The sequence below is a fragment of the Pholcus phalangioides genome, unplaced genomic scaffold (genome assembly GCF_987345545.1).
Source record: "Pholcus phalangioides strain wild (caught in Gottingen) unplaced genomic scaffold, Ppha-v1.0 ptg000009l_1, whole genome shotgun sequence".
In the NCBI taxonomy this organism is placed as follows: domain Eukaryota; kingdom Metazoa; phylum Arthropoda; class Arachnida; order Araneae; family Pholcidae; genus Pholcus; species Pholcus phalangioides.
Window position 1 is genome coordinate 60,865,013 of NW_028301602.1, and position 19,827 is coordinate 60,884,839.

A 19,827-nucleotide genomic window follows, 5' to 3' on the forward strand; every position below is an offset into this window, starting at 1 on the left:
TGCAAGAATGATATGCAAATTTCAGGAAGCCGCCAGATGATGCCGATAGTACGTCACAATGACGAGAGTGTAAGAGGGGGGTATATAAGGAATGGTGGCAAAGAAGTGAAATTGTTCACAAGAGTTCTGTAAGGCACTCAGTGCCATAAGCGAATAGTTATGACACAGAGGACGCATGTGGATGATTTTTTACGTGGTAGAATTATCGGCCGCCTGGAATGTGGACGTACTCAGATGGAAGTATCCGAGGAACTTGGAATTGCCCAAAGTGTCATCTCTAGGCTTTGGCAACGATTCCAAGATAACGGAAATGTTAGTAGACGTTACAGTACAGGTCGCCCCCCCCCCGAGTTACAGCGCCGAATGAAGACCGGTATATTTGGCAGTAACTGCCAAAAGAAGCAGACGGAGCACAGCATCCGACCTGTCTCGTCAGCTATCTGCAGCCACGGGTACCACAGTTTCAAGGCAAACCGTGTACAGACGTTTGGGAGATATTGGTCTATATGCTCGCAGGCCTGTCAGATGTGTTCCGCTCATGGCAACTCACTGTCGGCAGCGATTAGCCTGGAGTAGAGAACATGCAATGTGGACATCGTCACAGTGGGCTTGTGTGATGTTTTCCGACGAGTCCAGGTTTAGCTTGCAGTCTGATTCACGTCGGACTTTCATATGGAGAACGCCAGATACCCGTTACCACCAAGACAACATCATTGAACGACACCGTTACGGTGGTGCAGCATTGCTCGTTTGGGGTGGAATTATACTGGGTTCCAGAACAGATTTGCATGTTCCAACCGGAACCACGAAAGCCCAAATTTATCGGGACATCATTCTGGAACAACATGTACGTTTGTTTAGGGGTGCCATGGGCGCAGGATTTGTGTTTATCGATGACAACGCCCGTCCTCACCAAGCAAACATCGTAAACGAATGCCTTGAATCTGAGGATATAACCCGTATGGAATGGCCAACATTCTCACCTGACTTGAATCCGATAGAGCATGTGTAGGACATGCTTGGCCGACGAGTTGCAGCCCGTCAACCACCTCCTACGTGTGTACCGGAATTTCGGAGAGCATTGCTTGCTGAGTGGAGTGATCTTCCCCAAGATCAGATCGATAATTTGATGCTCAGCATGCCTAGGCGTTGTACGGACTGTATTTCATCGCATGGAAGACATGCAATGTATTAACCATCATACCAACCACGTAACAGTAAGTTTTTGTAAAGGAGATATTTTTTACAATTGCTCCAGGGAGCAAAAATCGTAGTTTTCATGAATGGTATCATACATACACCATCGTTTTTGTTGTTTATCTTTTGTTTAATAAATGGGCTTTATGAATAAGTAACGTTTGTTTTGTTTCTGAACCTTTATTTGCCGGAGCTGGCATTATCCTCAATTTATGAACATGAGTGTAGTAGTAGTAGCAGCAATAGTATATTTTTGAAATCTGTGCTCTCCCCCCCCCCCCCCCAGAAAACCGACAAAGAGCCGTTGATGGATTTGCATATTTCCGGTGATTTGCTTTCATGCAGCGCCCTCTATTGACGAAATCAGACAAATCTTTATTGTACCAAAAAAAAAAAACCCCCCTTCCTGAAAATAACTTTTTCGCAAACCAAATTCAAATATGCCGATTCCTTCAATTTTCACGAATTTCCAAACCATTTACGACATGTATGGGACACCCAGTATTACTATATGAATAATGAAAAAACCTAGCCCGAATGAATGAATGATACGGCAAAGGGCAAGGATCGCAAAGGGTCATGAAACAAATGTCAAGGGATCCCGAGGATTTTCTCCTCTTTTTCTTTCTAATTCCCCGAACGAAAGAAAATAAGACAGATAGAAAAAAAGGAAGAAAATTCGAACGAACTTCCGCTTTCTCCGGGACAAAGTTGCCGAGCTGAGCATGCGCAATACGGAAGCGGAATTCCTCCAGGTTTTCTTTTTTTTTCGTTTACTTTCGTCCATCCCCCGTATAATCAGCTGTTCCCGTTATTCCCAGTATTTTCACTTCACTTTCGTTTCGGCACGTGACAGTGAAGAATGGCCTTTCGGCTGATATCAGTCTTGACAGTTTGATGATTTTTCGTCCCGCGCTTATACTTCGAGTGAAACTTCTGATTACGTAATTCAAAAATATATACCTTCATAAAAAGGTGAGTTGATTTTTTCCCCAATTATTTCATTGCTACTACGACTCGGAAACATTGAGTTTTTAAAAGATATGTATCAGTGGAATCTCCCCTAACGGGCACCTCTCGTTAACGGACACTTTTGTGACCCCTTGTCCCGGGTAATTGGACTTCAACGTATTTCACTCCCTATTAGGGGACAATAAAATCAGGCAACTTTTTTTCCCCAAACTCCAGTTTATTAATTTTTGTTCACAAATCGAGAATTTATCATATTCAAAGGTGATAATGTATAGTCCCAAGCTCGTATTGGCAAATATGATAATCCGTCAATAATTACTTCATTAACTGAACGTAACTATGATACAGGATGGTGTGATTCCGAATGGTAATGCTGGTTATGTTTGCGCATGTTGGTACATGTGAAGAAAACCAACATTACAAAACTGATAATGTTGTTATGAACGTTTTTGTCTTCTTTACAATTATTTAAATTTAATTCAATTTTTATTTCAAAATGTGTTTAATGCACGTATCATGTACGGGTAAAAATAATTGGTTTAATGAAGAAATGATATAAAATTTTCGATATTTAACACAATTTTTTTTATTTTGGGAGTATTATACATAACCGCACGTAAAACTGATAAATACAGTAAAACTTAATCAAAATATTCTCTATCGAGACAATCAGTGATTATGCATAACCACCACACTGGTGTTCTCTTTTACACAGTAATATATTTTAACATTAAGATATATGGGAACCGATTGCGACCGAAGCCAAACGTCGTATAAATGTGAAAGTCGTACAAACGAGGTTTCACTGTGCGTCGTACCTCCCAGTTAGCGGACAAAATTTTTGGTTTCGTGGGTGTCCGTTATCGAGAGGTTCTACTGCATGTACTACAATTTTGCGGGCATAAATGTCCTACATAAACACAGGAAAAAAAAAATTTAAGTTTTCGTTTCACAAAAATCCCGAATAGAAGCATTGAAGCATTAATAAGACTGAATTGTTTGTACATATTTATTAGCACTTGTTTAGTGTTAAGGTAAATCTCACTGCTCAAAAAAAACATTCATGTTTCCAATGAAATTTTAATGATTTTGAGATATATTGGGGCTGCTGATTTTAAAACTACTGTTGGTTTTGCCGAATATGCTCTAGTTTTCGAGAGACAATGCAGCTCACAACATTGTCTACAGCCACTAACTTTTTCATAAAATTATATTCGTGACATGAATGTCGCTCTTCACTTGTTAATACAAGATATACGGAAGACTGGATCAGTCTTCCGTATATCTTGTAAAATTATATTCATTTTTTTACATTTATGTCATGATCAGTGGTCTTAATTTATTGATATTAATTTTTTCAAATTTCGCACGAATATGATTCGTATGCTGCTTTTATGTATTTACCATTGAAACTTAACTTTCATTTTATCTCAAAAACTGCAGCCAATCTGACAAAATTAATGCAGATTCGAAATCAGCACCCCAGAATCACTTTAGAATCATTGGAAAATCTTTGAACAAAATCAGTGTTAAGCAGTGTTGAAAAAAAGAACTAAAAAATTTATTCCGAGCAAAAAACGTTCAAATTTTTTGCTCAACATGCTTTAATAAAATGAACCTCCGTTTTACAATTGACTAATGGGAAGTGTTTTATAAAGAATGTTGAATTTCAGATTCTTGAAGTTTATATTTTTCCAAACTGTAAAATTCATTAAATTCTAACGAGTAGTCAGATATCCTAGTTCGAAGTGGATTTTACTTAGGGCGGTATTCACCGACATGGTTTAAACTATAGTCAATTTTTTGATAAGAGATCGGCAGGGATTGGTTAAATTCAGGGTTTTAACCAATCTATGTTGATCTCTTATCCAAAAATTGTGAATACCGCCCTTAGGGCCGTATTCGCCGACATGGTAGTAGTACAACTGTAGTCACAATTTTTGGATAAGAGATCGATACGGATTGGTTAAATTCAGGTTTTTAACCAATCCGTATCGATCTCTTATCAAAAAATTGTGACTGCAGTTTAAACCATGTCGGTGAATACGGCCCTTAGACGAATAAACATTTTTACAAAATTTCAGAATTTTTGATGCAGTAGCCTTTTTTTTTATCTTACGGATGAGCTCAAAAACTGAAATCTGAGAGCAAAAATCGCGTTCAAATTTTTTTTTATTGCGTACAAAAATTTACACAATAATTCGTCAACTTCTTTATTTTATTTTAAAGGAACAAATAAACCGATATTGCTCGAAATTTTTTGCATTTGATTTTCAATTCAATGAAATATTTTTTAGTCATTTTTGAAAAAAAATAGCGACTTTAAGGGTCACGGTACCCCTTAATGATAAAATCTAGTTAGACTTTGTCCAATATAAACCCTAAAGTACACACACACATAAACATTTTGGTCCGAAATACTTTTACAGGATGTGCGTGAAAGCTACATTGTGTGGTTCTCCGGGCAAAACATAGGATTAAAAACACAGATAAAATCAATGTAAACACATTCGTTCTCACTGATTGGTGCACCTTGAGCTTTCTTAACTCTGTTTAGTAAATATATTACGGTGAAGTTAATAAATCGGTGATTATTCATCATCACCAATCATCTAGGCAAGTTTTATGCATTTTTATACAAATACAAAAACAACGCCACAACAGGCAAAATGCCCAACGAGGTGGCTGAGAAAAAGATGCCCACAGCATTTTCTACATTTATCACTTTTACTGGGGATTATGCATAATTGCCGAAAGAAGTTGGTATGTGTGATAAATATATGGAAGAAATCAAGCGGAAATATCACTTGAATTTCGACACCTTATCAGTATCTCCCGAACGTGATGAGTGCGCTTCACATATATTTCGCCATAAAAATTAAACTAAAATGAGTATTATTAAGGATAAGAAGGTATAAATTATCGGTCTTGCTACTTTAGCTTTATTCACATTTATCAGCATTTTTAAGCATAATCGACATCGCCGACTGAATCCATCATCCCAGACTGAAGTTTGAGCAAAATGTTCGATAAATTTAACTAATTCGTTGACGATGCTTTCCGATACGAGCTGGTTATAACACATAATCACTGGTAAATGTGATAAATTTGCCAAATTTATTATTCTTACCAAAAATGACCGGTGATTGTGCATTTTTATCTCACTGGATTTATCACATTCACCGCGTAGCATGTATTACAGTCGACGTCGCTTATTAGAATCACGGATAATGTTATCATTCGTTATCACTTTTGCAAGGAACGGGACTGATCAATACCATAGCAGGGAAAAAAATTCGTTTTTCATTATCGCGACTTCGGAGATAATGCTGTCAAATATTTCTCTGCCGAAAGTTTTTTTTGAGCATAAGCTAAAGTTTAACTAAACTTCATTTTTTTCCTCGTAAGTTATCGCTATCAGGCTGAGACTAAGTAGGAGGCTAGAAGGTGCCCCCCCCCCCCACCGCTTGTTGACAAACATTTCTGTACTTTAAACCGTAAGTGGTATTCGGTCCATAGTATTCGCCATGATCCATGTACACGTGAAGCTGCTTTTACAATGGCCTGTCTATACTAAAGCCAAATGCATGGCGAAAAAAGACTTCTCATCAGTTCTTGATCAGTTTCTTTCATTTGTCCAGATTCAAATTTATTTTCGCGAGAGACTTCCTCAAGGAATCTATGAAAACTATTGTGTACATTAAAAAATATCGTAATATTAGTGAAGTACATTACATAGTTTTATTCTAACGCCTCACAATGGCTGAATAAGAAAAATGCAAAGTTTTACTTTAAAGGAAGAAAAAGAGGTTTCCCCCCTTTCAGAATAGAATAAAAAGAAAAAAATGGAACGATTTTGAACATTTTACAACCAATTACATGGGAAAGAAAAGCAGTTGTCGCATTTTACCAATACCCGTATACCATTGCGTTGAACGGAACGCAATGGTATATCCGTTGACGGTTGGGCCGAAATTTGTACAGTAAAGTCTTATAGAACTCAATAAACGTATTCTTTGCGCATGTGTGTTTTGGATTTACAAAAGTTATTTGGCTCTTACAAATAAGCTTTAATTGTTTTTCGTATAAACATCCACGAAATTCCCGCCACATATTTAAAGAGGTTCTTATTCATTTCAAAACTAATAAGAAAGCAAATGAGTGAATGAGTGAGACACTCATACAGTCACTCACTAAGGGCCGTATTCACCGACATGGGTTTAAACTGTAGTCACAATTTTTTGATAACAGATCGACACGGATTGGTTAAATTCAGGTGTTTAATCAATCTATGTCGATCTCTTATCAAAAAATTGTGACTACAGTTTAAACCATGTCGGGGAATTACGGCCTTAAGTCGCTCATACGGTTACTCACTCGGTCACTCATGAGGTTATATTCACTCACTCTGTCGCCCACCTACTCACTTGGTTTCGCATGTGGTCATTGAAAGCGCTCAGTCGCTCACACTAAATCACGCGGTCACTCACTCGCTTGGGGCGAACCGCTGTCGACGAATTTTCCGTAAATCGCTGATAAAAACTAATATCAAATATACTGTGCATCATTCATTATCATCACTCTGTAAAAAAAAAATTAATAAGAGAACTGATCACCCGAAATGTGTTAATAATAACAAAAATGTTAACCATTACTGCGAAAATTCATCAAAAAACTTTTACGATTATTTTTTTTTTCCAATACAAAAATGGTTCTTACAACATGGGAACATGGCACGTATAACATGCCTCGGAAATTGACATCAACTGGACTAGGCTTCTACTCGATTAACCTTAAGAAAAAGATCATGGAGTGACACTTAAATTATCGTCGAAGAACGATTATCCATTAAAAAAAAATTCCGCACGTCAAACTGAATACAATATACTGTATATATAAGAAAAAATAAATATTATTTTTTCCTGTTCTTATCATAGACCATAGAGCCATCCATTTTCGCGAGGATCTGTTGTCGAGAACCTACATGATTGATCACTAGACCATAGATAGTTCTCCAGACTGGTCTATAATTCCTCGTTTTTTATCTATATATTTCTCAACATGAATTTCTATCGCGAACCTCCACCGGGAGAGGGGGGGGGGGGATTATATTGTGCTCAGCAAAGTCTATCACTAAAATAGATTAAAGTAATAAAAAATTGGAATTAATGTTTGATATTTTTCGTTTTATTAACGGTGCTGATACACGGGGGGAATATAACATGTTCTTCTAAACGAAAGGGGGGAGGGGTGATAGGCGAGCCCAAGTTGAACATGAAAAACACCCTCTACTAACCCCTATCCTATCTCTAACCTTTTTCGAGTTATGGTGGATAATCGATTATGGAAAAAAAAATGCACCAAGTCTGAAAAAAACCAGTTTTGCGAAGTTCCTGAAAGACATACACGCAAACTGGAGAGCATATTATTTTGTAATGAGTAGGAAAAAATCCTATAAAGTGACGCTAATTTCATCGAAATATCTGGATTTGATAGCGAGCTACAAGCGCTGTAAGATTGGCGAAGTTCAAAATCGAATTGTGGCCAACATTTTCCATCGCGAATTACGCAAACACCCTTGGTTGGTCGATCGATAAAATTTACCAAAAACTTATCCATTGTACCAACATTCGATTCTGGTTCGAGAGAAATTTAGCATCTTGTTCTCAATACATCACATTAAAATCGGCGTTTGTTCGACGAAAATTCGAAATTAGTGGATGCAGATTTTGGTCACAATTTGATTTTGCAGAAGGAATCCTATAATATATATGAGGCAGCTTTTCTCAACCTTTTTGAATCCAAGGACCAGTGAAATGTCTGAAACAAATCGATGGACCACATACTTAGATTATTGTGTCCCGTATTTTACGGGACTGTCGGAACGAACATATTTAATACAGTTGTCCCGTTTTTTACTCAACGAAGCTTATTTGAATTTGTATGCTTTCTAAACTCATGAATGAAGGTAATTTTTATAGTTTATAAATCACATTTTGATAATAATGAATTCCCATATTTTCCGTAATGAAATATGGTCACCAAGTCGGAACAAATTTCTTTTACTACGATTTTCAACAGCCCTTTATTTCATCCATTTTTGGAGTAATTAGCAAATTTGTCGTAATTTGCACTTTTTGACTACAATTAGGGTTATCCTGTATTTGGGTCGCAATTTCTTGCATTTTCCTGGATGTGATATTATGGTGACGCCAAGTATGAAACTATAAATTTTATTTGAACCCATAAGGATGTTACTAGCAGTAGCAATTACAACAATTGAACAATTTTACGATTGATATTTGGAAGTAAATTATCAAGCCTGCGTGCGGACCACCTTTGTCATCGTCGAGGTCCACCTCTGGTCCGCTGACCATTGGTTGGGAATGCTGATATAAAGTGACAAAATCTTTCTACAGATATCTATCAAGAGCGAACTCCAAACGCCGCTCGCCAATAAATCCAGATATTTCGATGAAAATGATGTCACCTTATAAGATTTTTTACTGCTCTTTCCAAATATGCGCTTAGTTTGCGCGTGTAGATTTCTCAGAAATTTCGCACATTTGCATTCTTTTTTCACAATCGATTATCTACCATAACCCGAAAACGTTTCGGATAGGACAGGGTTGGTAGGAAGTTTCGTGTTCCACTTGGGCTCGTCTATCGCCCCCTTTCGTTTGGCAGTGCATGTTATGTGCACCCTGTATAATAATTTTTACAATTTAAAAGACATCTATAGCCATGCCTATGTAAGAGAAATTATGTGAAACATGACTGTGTGAAATGATTTAAATATTGAAACAGATGAGTCAATGATCAGCGGAGTCAGGGAGATGGTGGGTAAGCGAACGAGCGGGTGAGTGAGCAAGTCAGCGAATGAATGAAGACATTAATGATGAGCAAGTGAGTAGTTCAATGAGCCATTCTGGTTGCATATAAACAAAACGGATGAGTAAGTGCGAGAGCAAATGAGCGTGTGAGTGAGCAAGTTGGAAACAACAGAAAACCGATTCCAACCGAGCTGACTTTCGACTAGAATAGTCCCTTAAAATTTTAATAAAATTCCTAAACTGAGCAAAAAAACAACCGGAGACACACTGGCAGATATAAGTCTTAGGTCCTTATAGGCCATCGTTTTCCAGCGGAACCCTTTCCATGGTTATGAGGTTGTTCCTTGGAATCCTTGTTGTGGCTGTTCGGCGGAAATCTAAAGAAAAATTTGAATATATTTCTATAGTACATTGGGTGTCCCGTAAATTTCGGGTAGCTGATGTGGTTCAAGAAAACTTGCTCCTAGTGAATCAAATTTTTCTCAAAAATCAACAGGTTTTTCTCTACTTATACGGGAATGTCCCATACATTGCGGGACATACACTGAAGTTACACAATCCCTCACGTGGCGCACGATAAGTTACCAAATATCTTAAGGCAGTGGTTCTTAAATTTTAAATCCCGCGGCCCGGTTTCGTTTATTTTTGTAAGGGTTTAACCCGGTCAAACACACGACTAACAAAAAATGAATGGGAAAGATGAAACGACCAATCACTCGCGATCCAGTATGGATGACGTCAGGACCCGATCCTCTTGAAAACAGGGAAAGTGGATCTGAGAAAAAACCATTCCATTCTCTCTATCTATAGAATAGTTGTTAAAGTTAAGGGAGGTAACTGATGCGTCTACTCCAGCACCTCACGCCACAGTGCGTGAAATAAGGAATGCAGAGTCATTTCTCCAGTGGCGTATTCGGCACTCGTGTGGAGTGGTGGTAAGACACTGTTCTACCATCATGCAGGTTGTCGTCAGGTTCCAGGTTTGATGTTTGATCCGAGGGCAGAATATAGATAACAAGGTATTTTCCCTAACGAGGTTGGTGTGACCACCGAGAGATGGCACCTTCGTTTTCAACCCAACTCCTTAACGACACTAAATTGCAGAGTAGCGATGTGGCCGAAGTCGGTGTGTGGCGAAGTAGTGGCGTAAATGATAGCGCGCGCACTTCCCGGTTTGCAAGAGGACCTTTGTTGATTCCCAGTGGAGACCAGATGACTTTTCCGAAAAGGTCTATTTCCTTGATGCATTAAACTGAGAAAAGTCATCTAATTCCAAAAGATTTCAGTAATTTTAAAATGCAGCTTATTTGTATTTTTCACTGGTGCCTGGGAGGTAACTGATGCGTCTACTTCAAGACCTCACGCCACAGTGCGTGAAATAAGGAATCAGGGCCATTTCTCAAGTGGCGTATTAGTATTAGGTATTAGTCAAATAACCTCCACTCCAGACGTCATTCTTATTCAATATACACTGTTTACTTATACTGTGTATATATCAATAATCAAAAAAAGATCAAAATATCAATCGATACAATTCAAACCGGAGTTATATATATAAGATTTTTATTCCATTCAAAAAAAACACTCTCAATAGTACTTTTTTTATCCCTTCTTAGTTCACGATCACGAGTTTGCCGTAACGGTATATATGTGAAAAGACACGTCATTTCTGAAACTCGAGTCCTAGAATCACTATTCTCTATGAAAAGAGCCCTTTTAAACTTCCAATTGGAAATACTGTATACAATAATGGCAATGATAACAAAAAAGAAAAAAGGAAAAAAATGTAAGGAACCGCTTGAAAAATGGATGAAAATTTCGATTTTCTGACAAAAATAATCGTTTTTATGCGTCGTTTTCAAAGAACTTCTATTTCCTAATACTATTTTTGTATTTCTACTAAAGAAAGGTATATTTTGAGTTATTTATTATAAAAGAAACAGTTATGGCCATGGAAATGCATTTTCCTCATATTCTTCTCTATTTCGAGAATATCGAGATGACTACCTTTCTTGTCACTTTTCTTTAAAATTGTACTGGAGTGAACATTAATAACATTTTTCGATAGAAAGTGTCCCAGAATTATTAAAACAATAATAAATATTGGACTTCCTGTAACATTTTTCTGTGAAAAGTCATTTTTATGTCAAATTTTAGGCAAAATTCATGCGTTCTTTCAATCACGATTGCAAAGAATTCTATGAATGAAATGTTTTGATTTCACTGTATATTCAGCTAGTAATGGTGCAAGTTACAAACCAAATTTGAAGGATTTTACTTTCAATTTCATTCAAACGTCATCTATAAAACACTGTAATGAGACAAATATATGTTAAATACCGTAGGTTGTGATTCATAACCTCAACAATATATAGCAGAACGTCATATTAAACTTTCGTAGTGATAACAATGAATAGATTTTTAGAAAAATCATGTTTCAAACTCAAGTGAAATGTCAAGAATAGCACATTCTTCGTTAAATACGTTGAATTTTTATTTTATTCACGTATTACTTGCGTGTAAAAACGCAACACTATACTGGATGTGATTGCGGTTCTGAACGTCATATAAACAAAGCAAGACCTGTTTCGGAATCATAACACACACAGTGCTTTCATAAAAATAGAAATCGATATTTTCTTCCAAAATGACGTTTTCAACGTAGTCTAATACCTTAAGATAAATATTTTTCACCTACATTTGATCATTCAAATTTCTCAGTATAATTAGAAATTATCGTTATTTTCATGTTATTTCTGTTGAAATAACATGAAAATAATATATATATGTTCTCCGAAGGGAATGTATATATATATATTCACTTCGGAGAACATAGTTTCAGCCTATTAAAAATTTCAAAAAGCCTCTATTTTGTAAGTTTTGAGAGAGAAATTTGTTTCATTTCATTAAGTTCATTAACTAGTTTACCATCTCGAGTAGTAGTATTCAGCTTCTTTCAAGAAATTTTTATCATTTAAAAGATTTATTTACTTATATATGTAGCGAAACACGAAATGCGCGATTCATAATTAAAATCGCTGATAACACTGCTCAAAAAGAAAAACAAAAAAGCAATTTTATGTTCTTAATGAAATTTTAATGGTTTTCGGGTATATTGGGGCTGTTAATTTCAGAACTGGTGTTGGTTTTGCCAAATTATCACTCGTTTTTGTGATAATGCACACTCTTAACAATGTGATTTGTATGCTTCTTATGTGCTACCATTGAAATTTAAGTTTTTACTTTTTCTCAAAAAGGAGAACTAATCTGACAAAACCAATGAAAGATTCGGAATCTGCGCCCCAAAATCATCCAAAAATCACTGCAATATCTTTGAGAACAAAATCAGAGTTGAGCAGTGTAATCCTTTTCATTAAATCTATGCATAATGATAGAAAATACAGTGAAACATCGATATAGCGATACTCTACGGACCAAGAAAAAATATTGTTGTAGAGAAGTTATCGTTATATCGAGCGGTTGCATTATTATCAGTCATCACCAAATTTATGCTGTTGTTGGCATCTCTTTTGTATTGGCGTTGTTAGTACCAACATAAAATGCATTTATGAGTCTTTATTCCCAATAATTATAATTGGTGGATTGGTTATCAAAATTCGTTTTGATACCGGTGTTACCATCTGGCTTTCCTATTTTGAAGTGAAAATGTCTAATAACTGAATTTTCATGCGCCGTATTAGTTCAGCTATTCATAATAGTGTTAGCGCTAGCGAAAAACGACTGAGTCGCTGCCAGAGAGCGTTGCTGAGGGAGTACCGGGAGAGAGAGAGAGAGATCCACAAAGAGAAAACCACAGATATTGGTGAGGTAGATCAGTAGAAAGAGATTCCTTAATAAAGAGACCGTAATTAAGAATGGTACATAAGGTTTTGAATATTTAGAAGTTTTAAGTTTAATATTAATTATATACGTTAAAGTTTAATATTTAATTATATACGTCTGTACAATATAATACATAGAAATGTGTAAATAGATTCAAGTAAAGTTCAATTTGTACTGTGCTTCGAAAGGGAAATTATTTAGCGTGAACTCGTGTGTGTTTATGTGTGTGATGTGCTTGCGTCTGTATAACATTGTGATGAGATGTTAATAGCTACCTAAAGCCGTGACCATTCATCAGAATGTCATGCCTACAATTTTATAAGAATTGTAGGCATGACAACCACATATTCAAGGCGCGAGTGCGAGCCAGTCTCTTCGTTTGCAAAAAAAAATAATCTCCGTAGAGAGCAGGCAGACTTTACATAGCATCACAATTCAGGCACTCGTCATTTCCCTTCAAAATATGGAAGGCAGATGGCGGCACCAGTATAACATAACGCACATAACAATAACACCATAAATGCGTTAGGGCCACACGTACACTCAAAACACACATTCCGACCGTACCGATTTGTTAGAAATTCTTCAGAGGAATGTGTACGAGGTGCATCTTCGAGCGAGGACGGGCGCATCCCAGAGGGTTTATATATACAATAAACATGAGGTGGGGAGCAATATTCCAACTCTGTATTACTTTACCTTTATACAGCCATTGTACAGTAGTGCGTTTTGTGAAAAACGTGGTCAAAAATCTTTCCACACCTTGAAGCACGTTGTATATTCTTGAAAACTGTTTGGAACAAGAGATATTATGCTTTTTTTTACGACAGAGTGCAGATTATGTGATTGAAGGGATTTTAACGAAGTGAAATGGATAAAAAATTACATGCTTTTGACTTGGTCGGACATTAGCATTGACAAGGGACATTGACGTTTTCGGGGGGGGGGGGGTGCAGAGAAGAGCCACACGTACTCTTGATGGCACACGAGGCTTAAGCTATAAAGAGAGACTTGATTTTTTTTTTTTAATGGAAGAGAGCAGGTGTCGGGGAGTAAGATGTGATCGAAGTGTTTGAAATTTTTAACGGGATGGATAAAATGCACCACGAGTTACTAATACATCGCCCATCAACTGCTTCGACAAGGGGGCACCAGTATCTATTGTGGTAAGGGACAATTCTAGGTTGTGGTGCACGTGGAGTTTTTCTCTCTAATAGGGTTGTGAATAAATTTAATAACTTACCTCCGGGGGTTGTGAATTCTAACACAATTGGCACGTTTAAAAAGAAATACGATAAACATATTGGGATAAATCGAGAAGCTATTCATACTTATAATAAGACAACCATAATTTTTTTATGGGCAGTATATATTTTATCAGAATTAATGGTTTTCTATTACTCTTATTGGGTTGCTCTATTTTTGATATAGTTTATATATTTATTCGTCATCCATATATTTTATGGGAATTTTTTTTTTTCAGCCACCTCGTTGGGCATTTTGTCTGTTGTGACATTTGTATTATGGCCATTGAGAGAATTCCGGAAAAACATAGCATGGATCTGTTCATGATATCCCATTATTACATGCATTATATTTGAATTGGAATAACATATTAGAATCCGATAGCATGGCATTAAAATACCCCTGAAGTAACATAAGATTGCTGCACACAAAAAATTATTTAACATTTCGTAGGGAATTCGCATTTAAAAAAGAAGTTAAGTAAGCATAAAACGTACTTTAGACATGGAAATTTCTGTTAGAAAGTTCATAATGGATCGAAAAATATTTCTAGTCGAGATCTGAGTAATAGATAACATATTATGGTCATAACTATTAATGTATGTCATAACACTATTACGATCATAAATATGCTTTATTGACCTTTATTTTGACAATATCGCTCAATTTAAGTAGTCAAATTTAGTTTTGTGCTACAATTGAACGACCGACGTAGTTGAACCGAAAATTGCAAAATAACCACGGCTATACGCGTTTCGGAACTATAAAAAAGATCTATAACGACGAAAGAGTTTGTCTACAACAGCGAGTAACTCCCGCTATAAGGAGTTTTTTCGATATTTTTCTTTTTCCTTTGTTTGCTACTGATGAAGGAACTTCATATAGTTCCAAAACGCATATAGCCGTGATTCTTTTGCAATTTTCGGTTCAACTACGTCGGTCGTTCAATTGTATTATCAAGGTAATTCATTTCTAGTTTTGTGTTATTTAAGACGTTTTGCGATATTCTTAAGAGTGAAGCACCTTGAAACTGAAAAAAAAAAAAAAAATTCCGAAACATGCTTTGCAGTTTTCTATTTAGAAGTTCTGATAATCACGTCATCTATCTGGTCATTCCAATACCTGCCATTTTTAAATAAATTTTCTCAAATTCAAGTATGTTTTGCATTTGTTTAGGTGAGCCTCAGCTATGGCATGCTGAAGGAAACTCGCGGCGGTCAGCGGTGTAGCAGATATTAGCAACTGATTTCACTTTTTTCATAAATTAGACATGCTAAAGTATGTTAAGAAATCAATTTCAACATTACGCACATCAGGATACTTTTTTCTACCACCACTCACAAAAATGAGCTTTTTTAAAAAAAAAATGGCGGTTGAAACATTGAATTATTTTTTAATAAAAATACCAAAAACGAAATTCAAATCAAAACGTATTTCTAAATTGCTAACAAACTTAAAGGAAAATAATTAACGGCCTTAAATTTCACGGAGAGCTACGAAAATTTTAAACGAGAGTGGTTTCGTAAGAGGTTTAGATTAATGTAATGTTAGATTGAGACAAAAGCTCAGAGATGATGAGCGAGAAAAAACATGCGTCGAAAAGCTGGGGTTTATCGACTCCTTCATCTGTGAAAAAATCAGAGTTGAACGGCTAACCATTTTCTGGGGTTTCCGGCCACGATTTTTGCAAAACGCAGCACTGTGCGTTGCGTCGATTTCGGTTTTGCTCTAAAACACATTCCACCGGACTCCTTAGCAACCCTTTGTGGCTACCCTAGTAGAGACTTCCGATAACTACTAATTTCATACGAGTAAATACGAATGCTTCAACCTTTGTCTTTATGCATGTAGATTATGTGGTGATAATGGATCTTACTCGTCAGCTTTAATTTGAATTCTTTTATTTACTTTTTTCCAGAACAAAAAAGAAAGCATCCAGCTCTTCCCATCGCGAATACTATACATAAGAAGAAAACGTCTTGGCAACACACCAATATGCTCGTTAATCCTGAAAAACAATATTGAACCAAAGTTCATGGGATTGAGACGAACTCTACCAAAATAGCATGTGTGAGGATTATCAACTCAAATCGAGAAATAAATCCCGGAACTGCTTTTGAAGCTCAATCCATCCATTACACGAGCAGAAATATCTCGTCCATTAAAGAAATCGACGTCGTATATTGGACTGAATCGTTTTCTGTGACACACACCGCAATATTTCGAGCTTTCCTCCGTTAAGAGAAAAACTGTGTACTGCATTCAGTGAAATCACTGCTGTCTCTGTGGTATATATATATATATATCCATACAATATTTCTCTTTTCTGAGAATTGAACAGTACATTTTTTTCCTCTCTGATAGCAAAGACTTTCGCTGTTACATTGTGTATTTTTTTCCCATCCACATTGAATCCAGATCTTTCAATTATCGAAACGACGCTTTGATATTTCGTAACCCCTCGGGAAATTTAAGTACTCGCGATTGGATCCAAAGGAATTGGACTTATCAAACGGATTTTAAAGAAATCGTTATATTTTTCTTAAGAACTGTCTCAACAGAGAGTTTTACTTATCTCTCTCTCTCTCTCTATGCTTACGTTTGAACGATCTTGCTAAAGTTGGAACTACAATTTCGTAATCCAAACATTGAAGGAAAGTTCAGTTTCAAATCATTATTGACGTAAATCATTATATGACATAGTTTTTTGATAAATCTTTGCTGATCCGAATCAGTTATATTTTTCGATAAAAACGAAAGAAAAGATCAGTATTATACTGTAATATTTTAGTCCTTCATGCGACGTTTCGTAATATCTGAGCGTGGCGTTTCCCGTGACTCCAGTACTCATACTACCGCTGTACATCGGAAGAATGCTGACTGCTAATAGAAACTTGTTGAGGAGCACACCGGACCTCAGTTGCTTCCCGAGTACGGCCAGAATCATGCCTAACGACCAATGGAGGACCTCGAGTGGTTCGGCATTGCACAGGTCGAGGTCCACCAGGTCCAGTCGGACTTCCGGTAAATCGCTCAGTCGGGAACACAGCAGCAGGAGCGCATCCCGCAGGTCTGCAGCGACGGCGGCGGCGTCGACGACAACGGTACCACCAACGTCAATCACCATAACGCGTGACACGTTGTCCGCTAACACGACTCCGGTGAGACGATCCGGTTCCGTAAGGCATAACCGGTCTCAGTCGTTCAGAACCGTGAGGACACGTTCTCCACAACCCACAAACAGGAGACGCGAGACTCGAGATGCTGAGGGATTCCAACAGGGGATCGACCGCAGGGTATCGACCATCTCAGCATTGGGCGGCTACCGGACAACTCAAAAACCCACAAAGATTGTTCGAACGGACACTGACGATACGGAATTCGCGAGTGCCGCCACTGTTGCGGCGGCATACGATCCGGCATTCAATGATGATGAAGAGTGTTACTTGCTCAGAATTTTCAACATCACATCCAAAGGATCTATTGTGAACCAAGGAGACTATGTCAAACAGAGACCCAGAAGAAGGAAGAGAAGAAGTGAGGACTTGGCTTCGACCAGCTCGAATGGAGCTGCTGCTGCTGCTGGTGAGGCGTCTGCCCATGGTACCCTTGGAACAACCGAACCATCAACAACTCGCAGAGTATTACTGCTCGGTTCAGCCGGTGTTGGGAAAACGGCTTTAGTTACGGACTTCTTGACGCATGAATTCGTGAACGCCTATGACATGCAAGGTAAGTAAATTGTCCTTACAGTTCTAGTTTTTTCATATTTCTCATAATTACATACTTCCCTCTACATATTTCTAAAAGCTACATTTTCAGTATGTTTCAAAACAATCAAGTAGCTACTAAAAACAAATTTATTTATTACCGGTGAATTTTTTGGCAATAAATTCGGAAAATGTGTAGTTTACGTTCTAGCGATAAATCCTAAAAATTAATATCTCCAATTTCATCAATGAAATAGGAGAAAGAACTTCTATAATTGTCGATTGCTCTTTTGAATTTGAATGAAAAAAAAATAATTTCCAACTCATCCTAAAATATGGAACTAAGGGAGAAGCTAAACTATGCTTCTCCCAATTGAATCGTGACGAGTCAACTCGCACAAGACGCAACACAGACTCAAATCTGGCTAAGAAAAACTTTACATTTAATTTTGAGAAAAATATTAAATTTAGAATATGTGTATTTGCTTTTTTAAAAGAAGGAAATTTTTAATGGTGTTTATAATGGCAAAAACAATAAATATTTTAAAGCAATGTTATGACATTACTTGGAGCTTTTCTTTCATTTTGCATTCTGTAGTGCTATAACAGTCCATTATGTAAATATAAATCATACATTATACTATACGATGGTACGTTGTATGAATGAATGAATGAAAATTGTATTGACCTGCACAAATGTGTCAATCAGGATTGGCAACACAAAAATACAAGGTAAAAAACATAAATAACAAAAAAGCTGATCGGAAAAGTGAATATATCTTACATACACAAAAAATTATAATTTAGAGTCCCTGTACTCTGAGTAGTTTTTCCTCAAACACTACTCATCCGAATACAAGAAAATTTTCAGGGTATCTTAACGAGACAATGGGAGAGAGATTTATGTAATAAAAAAATAGTTCAATTTTTGACCACTAGGGGAAATTTTTATTCAATTTTCCTTTTTTTTTCAAATGGTCCATACAGCGTATATACCAAGTTTCAGCGGGATACTTCTATCAGACCTGTATAGCACACTTTCCGGTGAACGTATTCCATTGAAACGTGTTATATACGCTACATAGACCATGGAAAAAAGGAAAATTCAATAGAAAAGCTCAACTTATTGGTGGTCGAAAAGTGAACTATTTTTTTATTGCATAAATCTGTTCCATAGTTTCATTGAGATATCCTGAAAATTTGGCTGTATTCGGACGAGTAAAAACTACTCACACAGAGCACACACACACACACACGAGCTGTAATTATAATCACCCTGTACATTGAATGAGACACGATCTTGGATATGTCTTCAGTAAAGTAATACAGGGAGGAGCATAAGTTTTCTGAGGGGGTTCTTGAGGAAAAAGGCAAAATTGCTCCTTGAGCGGAACATGGGCACGACACGAATTATGACAAATATATATGCCTCAGGGGGTATACCTCAGGGGAGTAAAAAAAGTTGCGCTCGAGGAAAACGTGGAATAGGTCATTTCTGCTATTACTGTAGTTGCAAAAGGAGCATGAAATATCTGTTGAGAATCTGAACAAATCGCCACTGCTGGAATGCAAGACAGATTGGTATCAACGTAGTCTCGCCATAATTATTTCGTCTGACAGATGGCATGGTGTATCCGTATACAGATTCTCATGATACAAGAAACTGAATAATTTAAACTGCCTAAAAAAGACTCAAATAATATCGGGGACAATCTCGAAACAGCTCCAAGAACCACAACGTTCCAGATGTGAGAATCAAACTACCGTAAAATTTCCTGCATGTAATCCACGGTGGTGCAGAATCCACAGATGCAAATTTCTATCCATCAATAATGAAATATAAAAAAAATGAAAGAGGTTGTTTGCGTGTTTTCGTGGGAAAGAAATTAAAATCAAAATTTATGAGCCTAAAAATGGCCTATTCATTGTCTTATACATCTTTACTTGCACGCACGCACACGCACACACACATGTATAGTCTATCTGAAAATCTTTAAAAGCTATTTTTATACATTTCTTTTTGAAAT

General features: G+C 36.8%; 1 protein-coding gene across 1 annotated transcript in view; it reads left to right on the forward strand.

The window, feature by feature from the left end:
• The first annotated feature begins 2,052 nt into the window (after nucleotides 1-2,052).
• Nucleotides 2,053-19,827, forward strand: part of LOC149083431 (uncharacterized) — a 42,122-nt gene continuing 24,347 nt past the window's right edge. Inside the window, exons 1-2 of the mRNA XM_089236934.1 lie at nucleotides 2,053-2,172; nucleotides 16,009-17,822. Coding sequence (XP_089093060.1) covers nucleotides 16,964-17,822 — 859 coding nt within the window. The 5' untranslated portion in view covers nucleotides 2,053-2,172; nucleotides 16,009-16,963. The remainder of the gene's footprint in view (nucleotides 2,173-16,008; nucleotides 17,823-19,827) is intronic.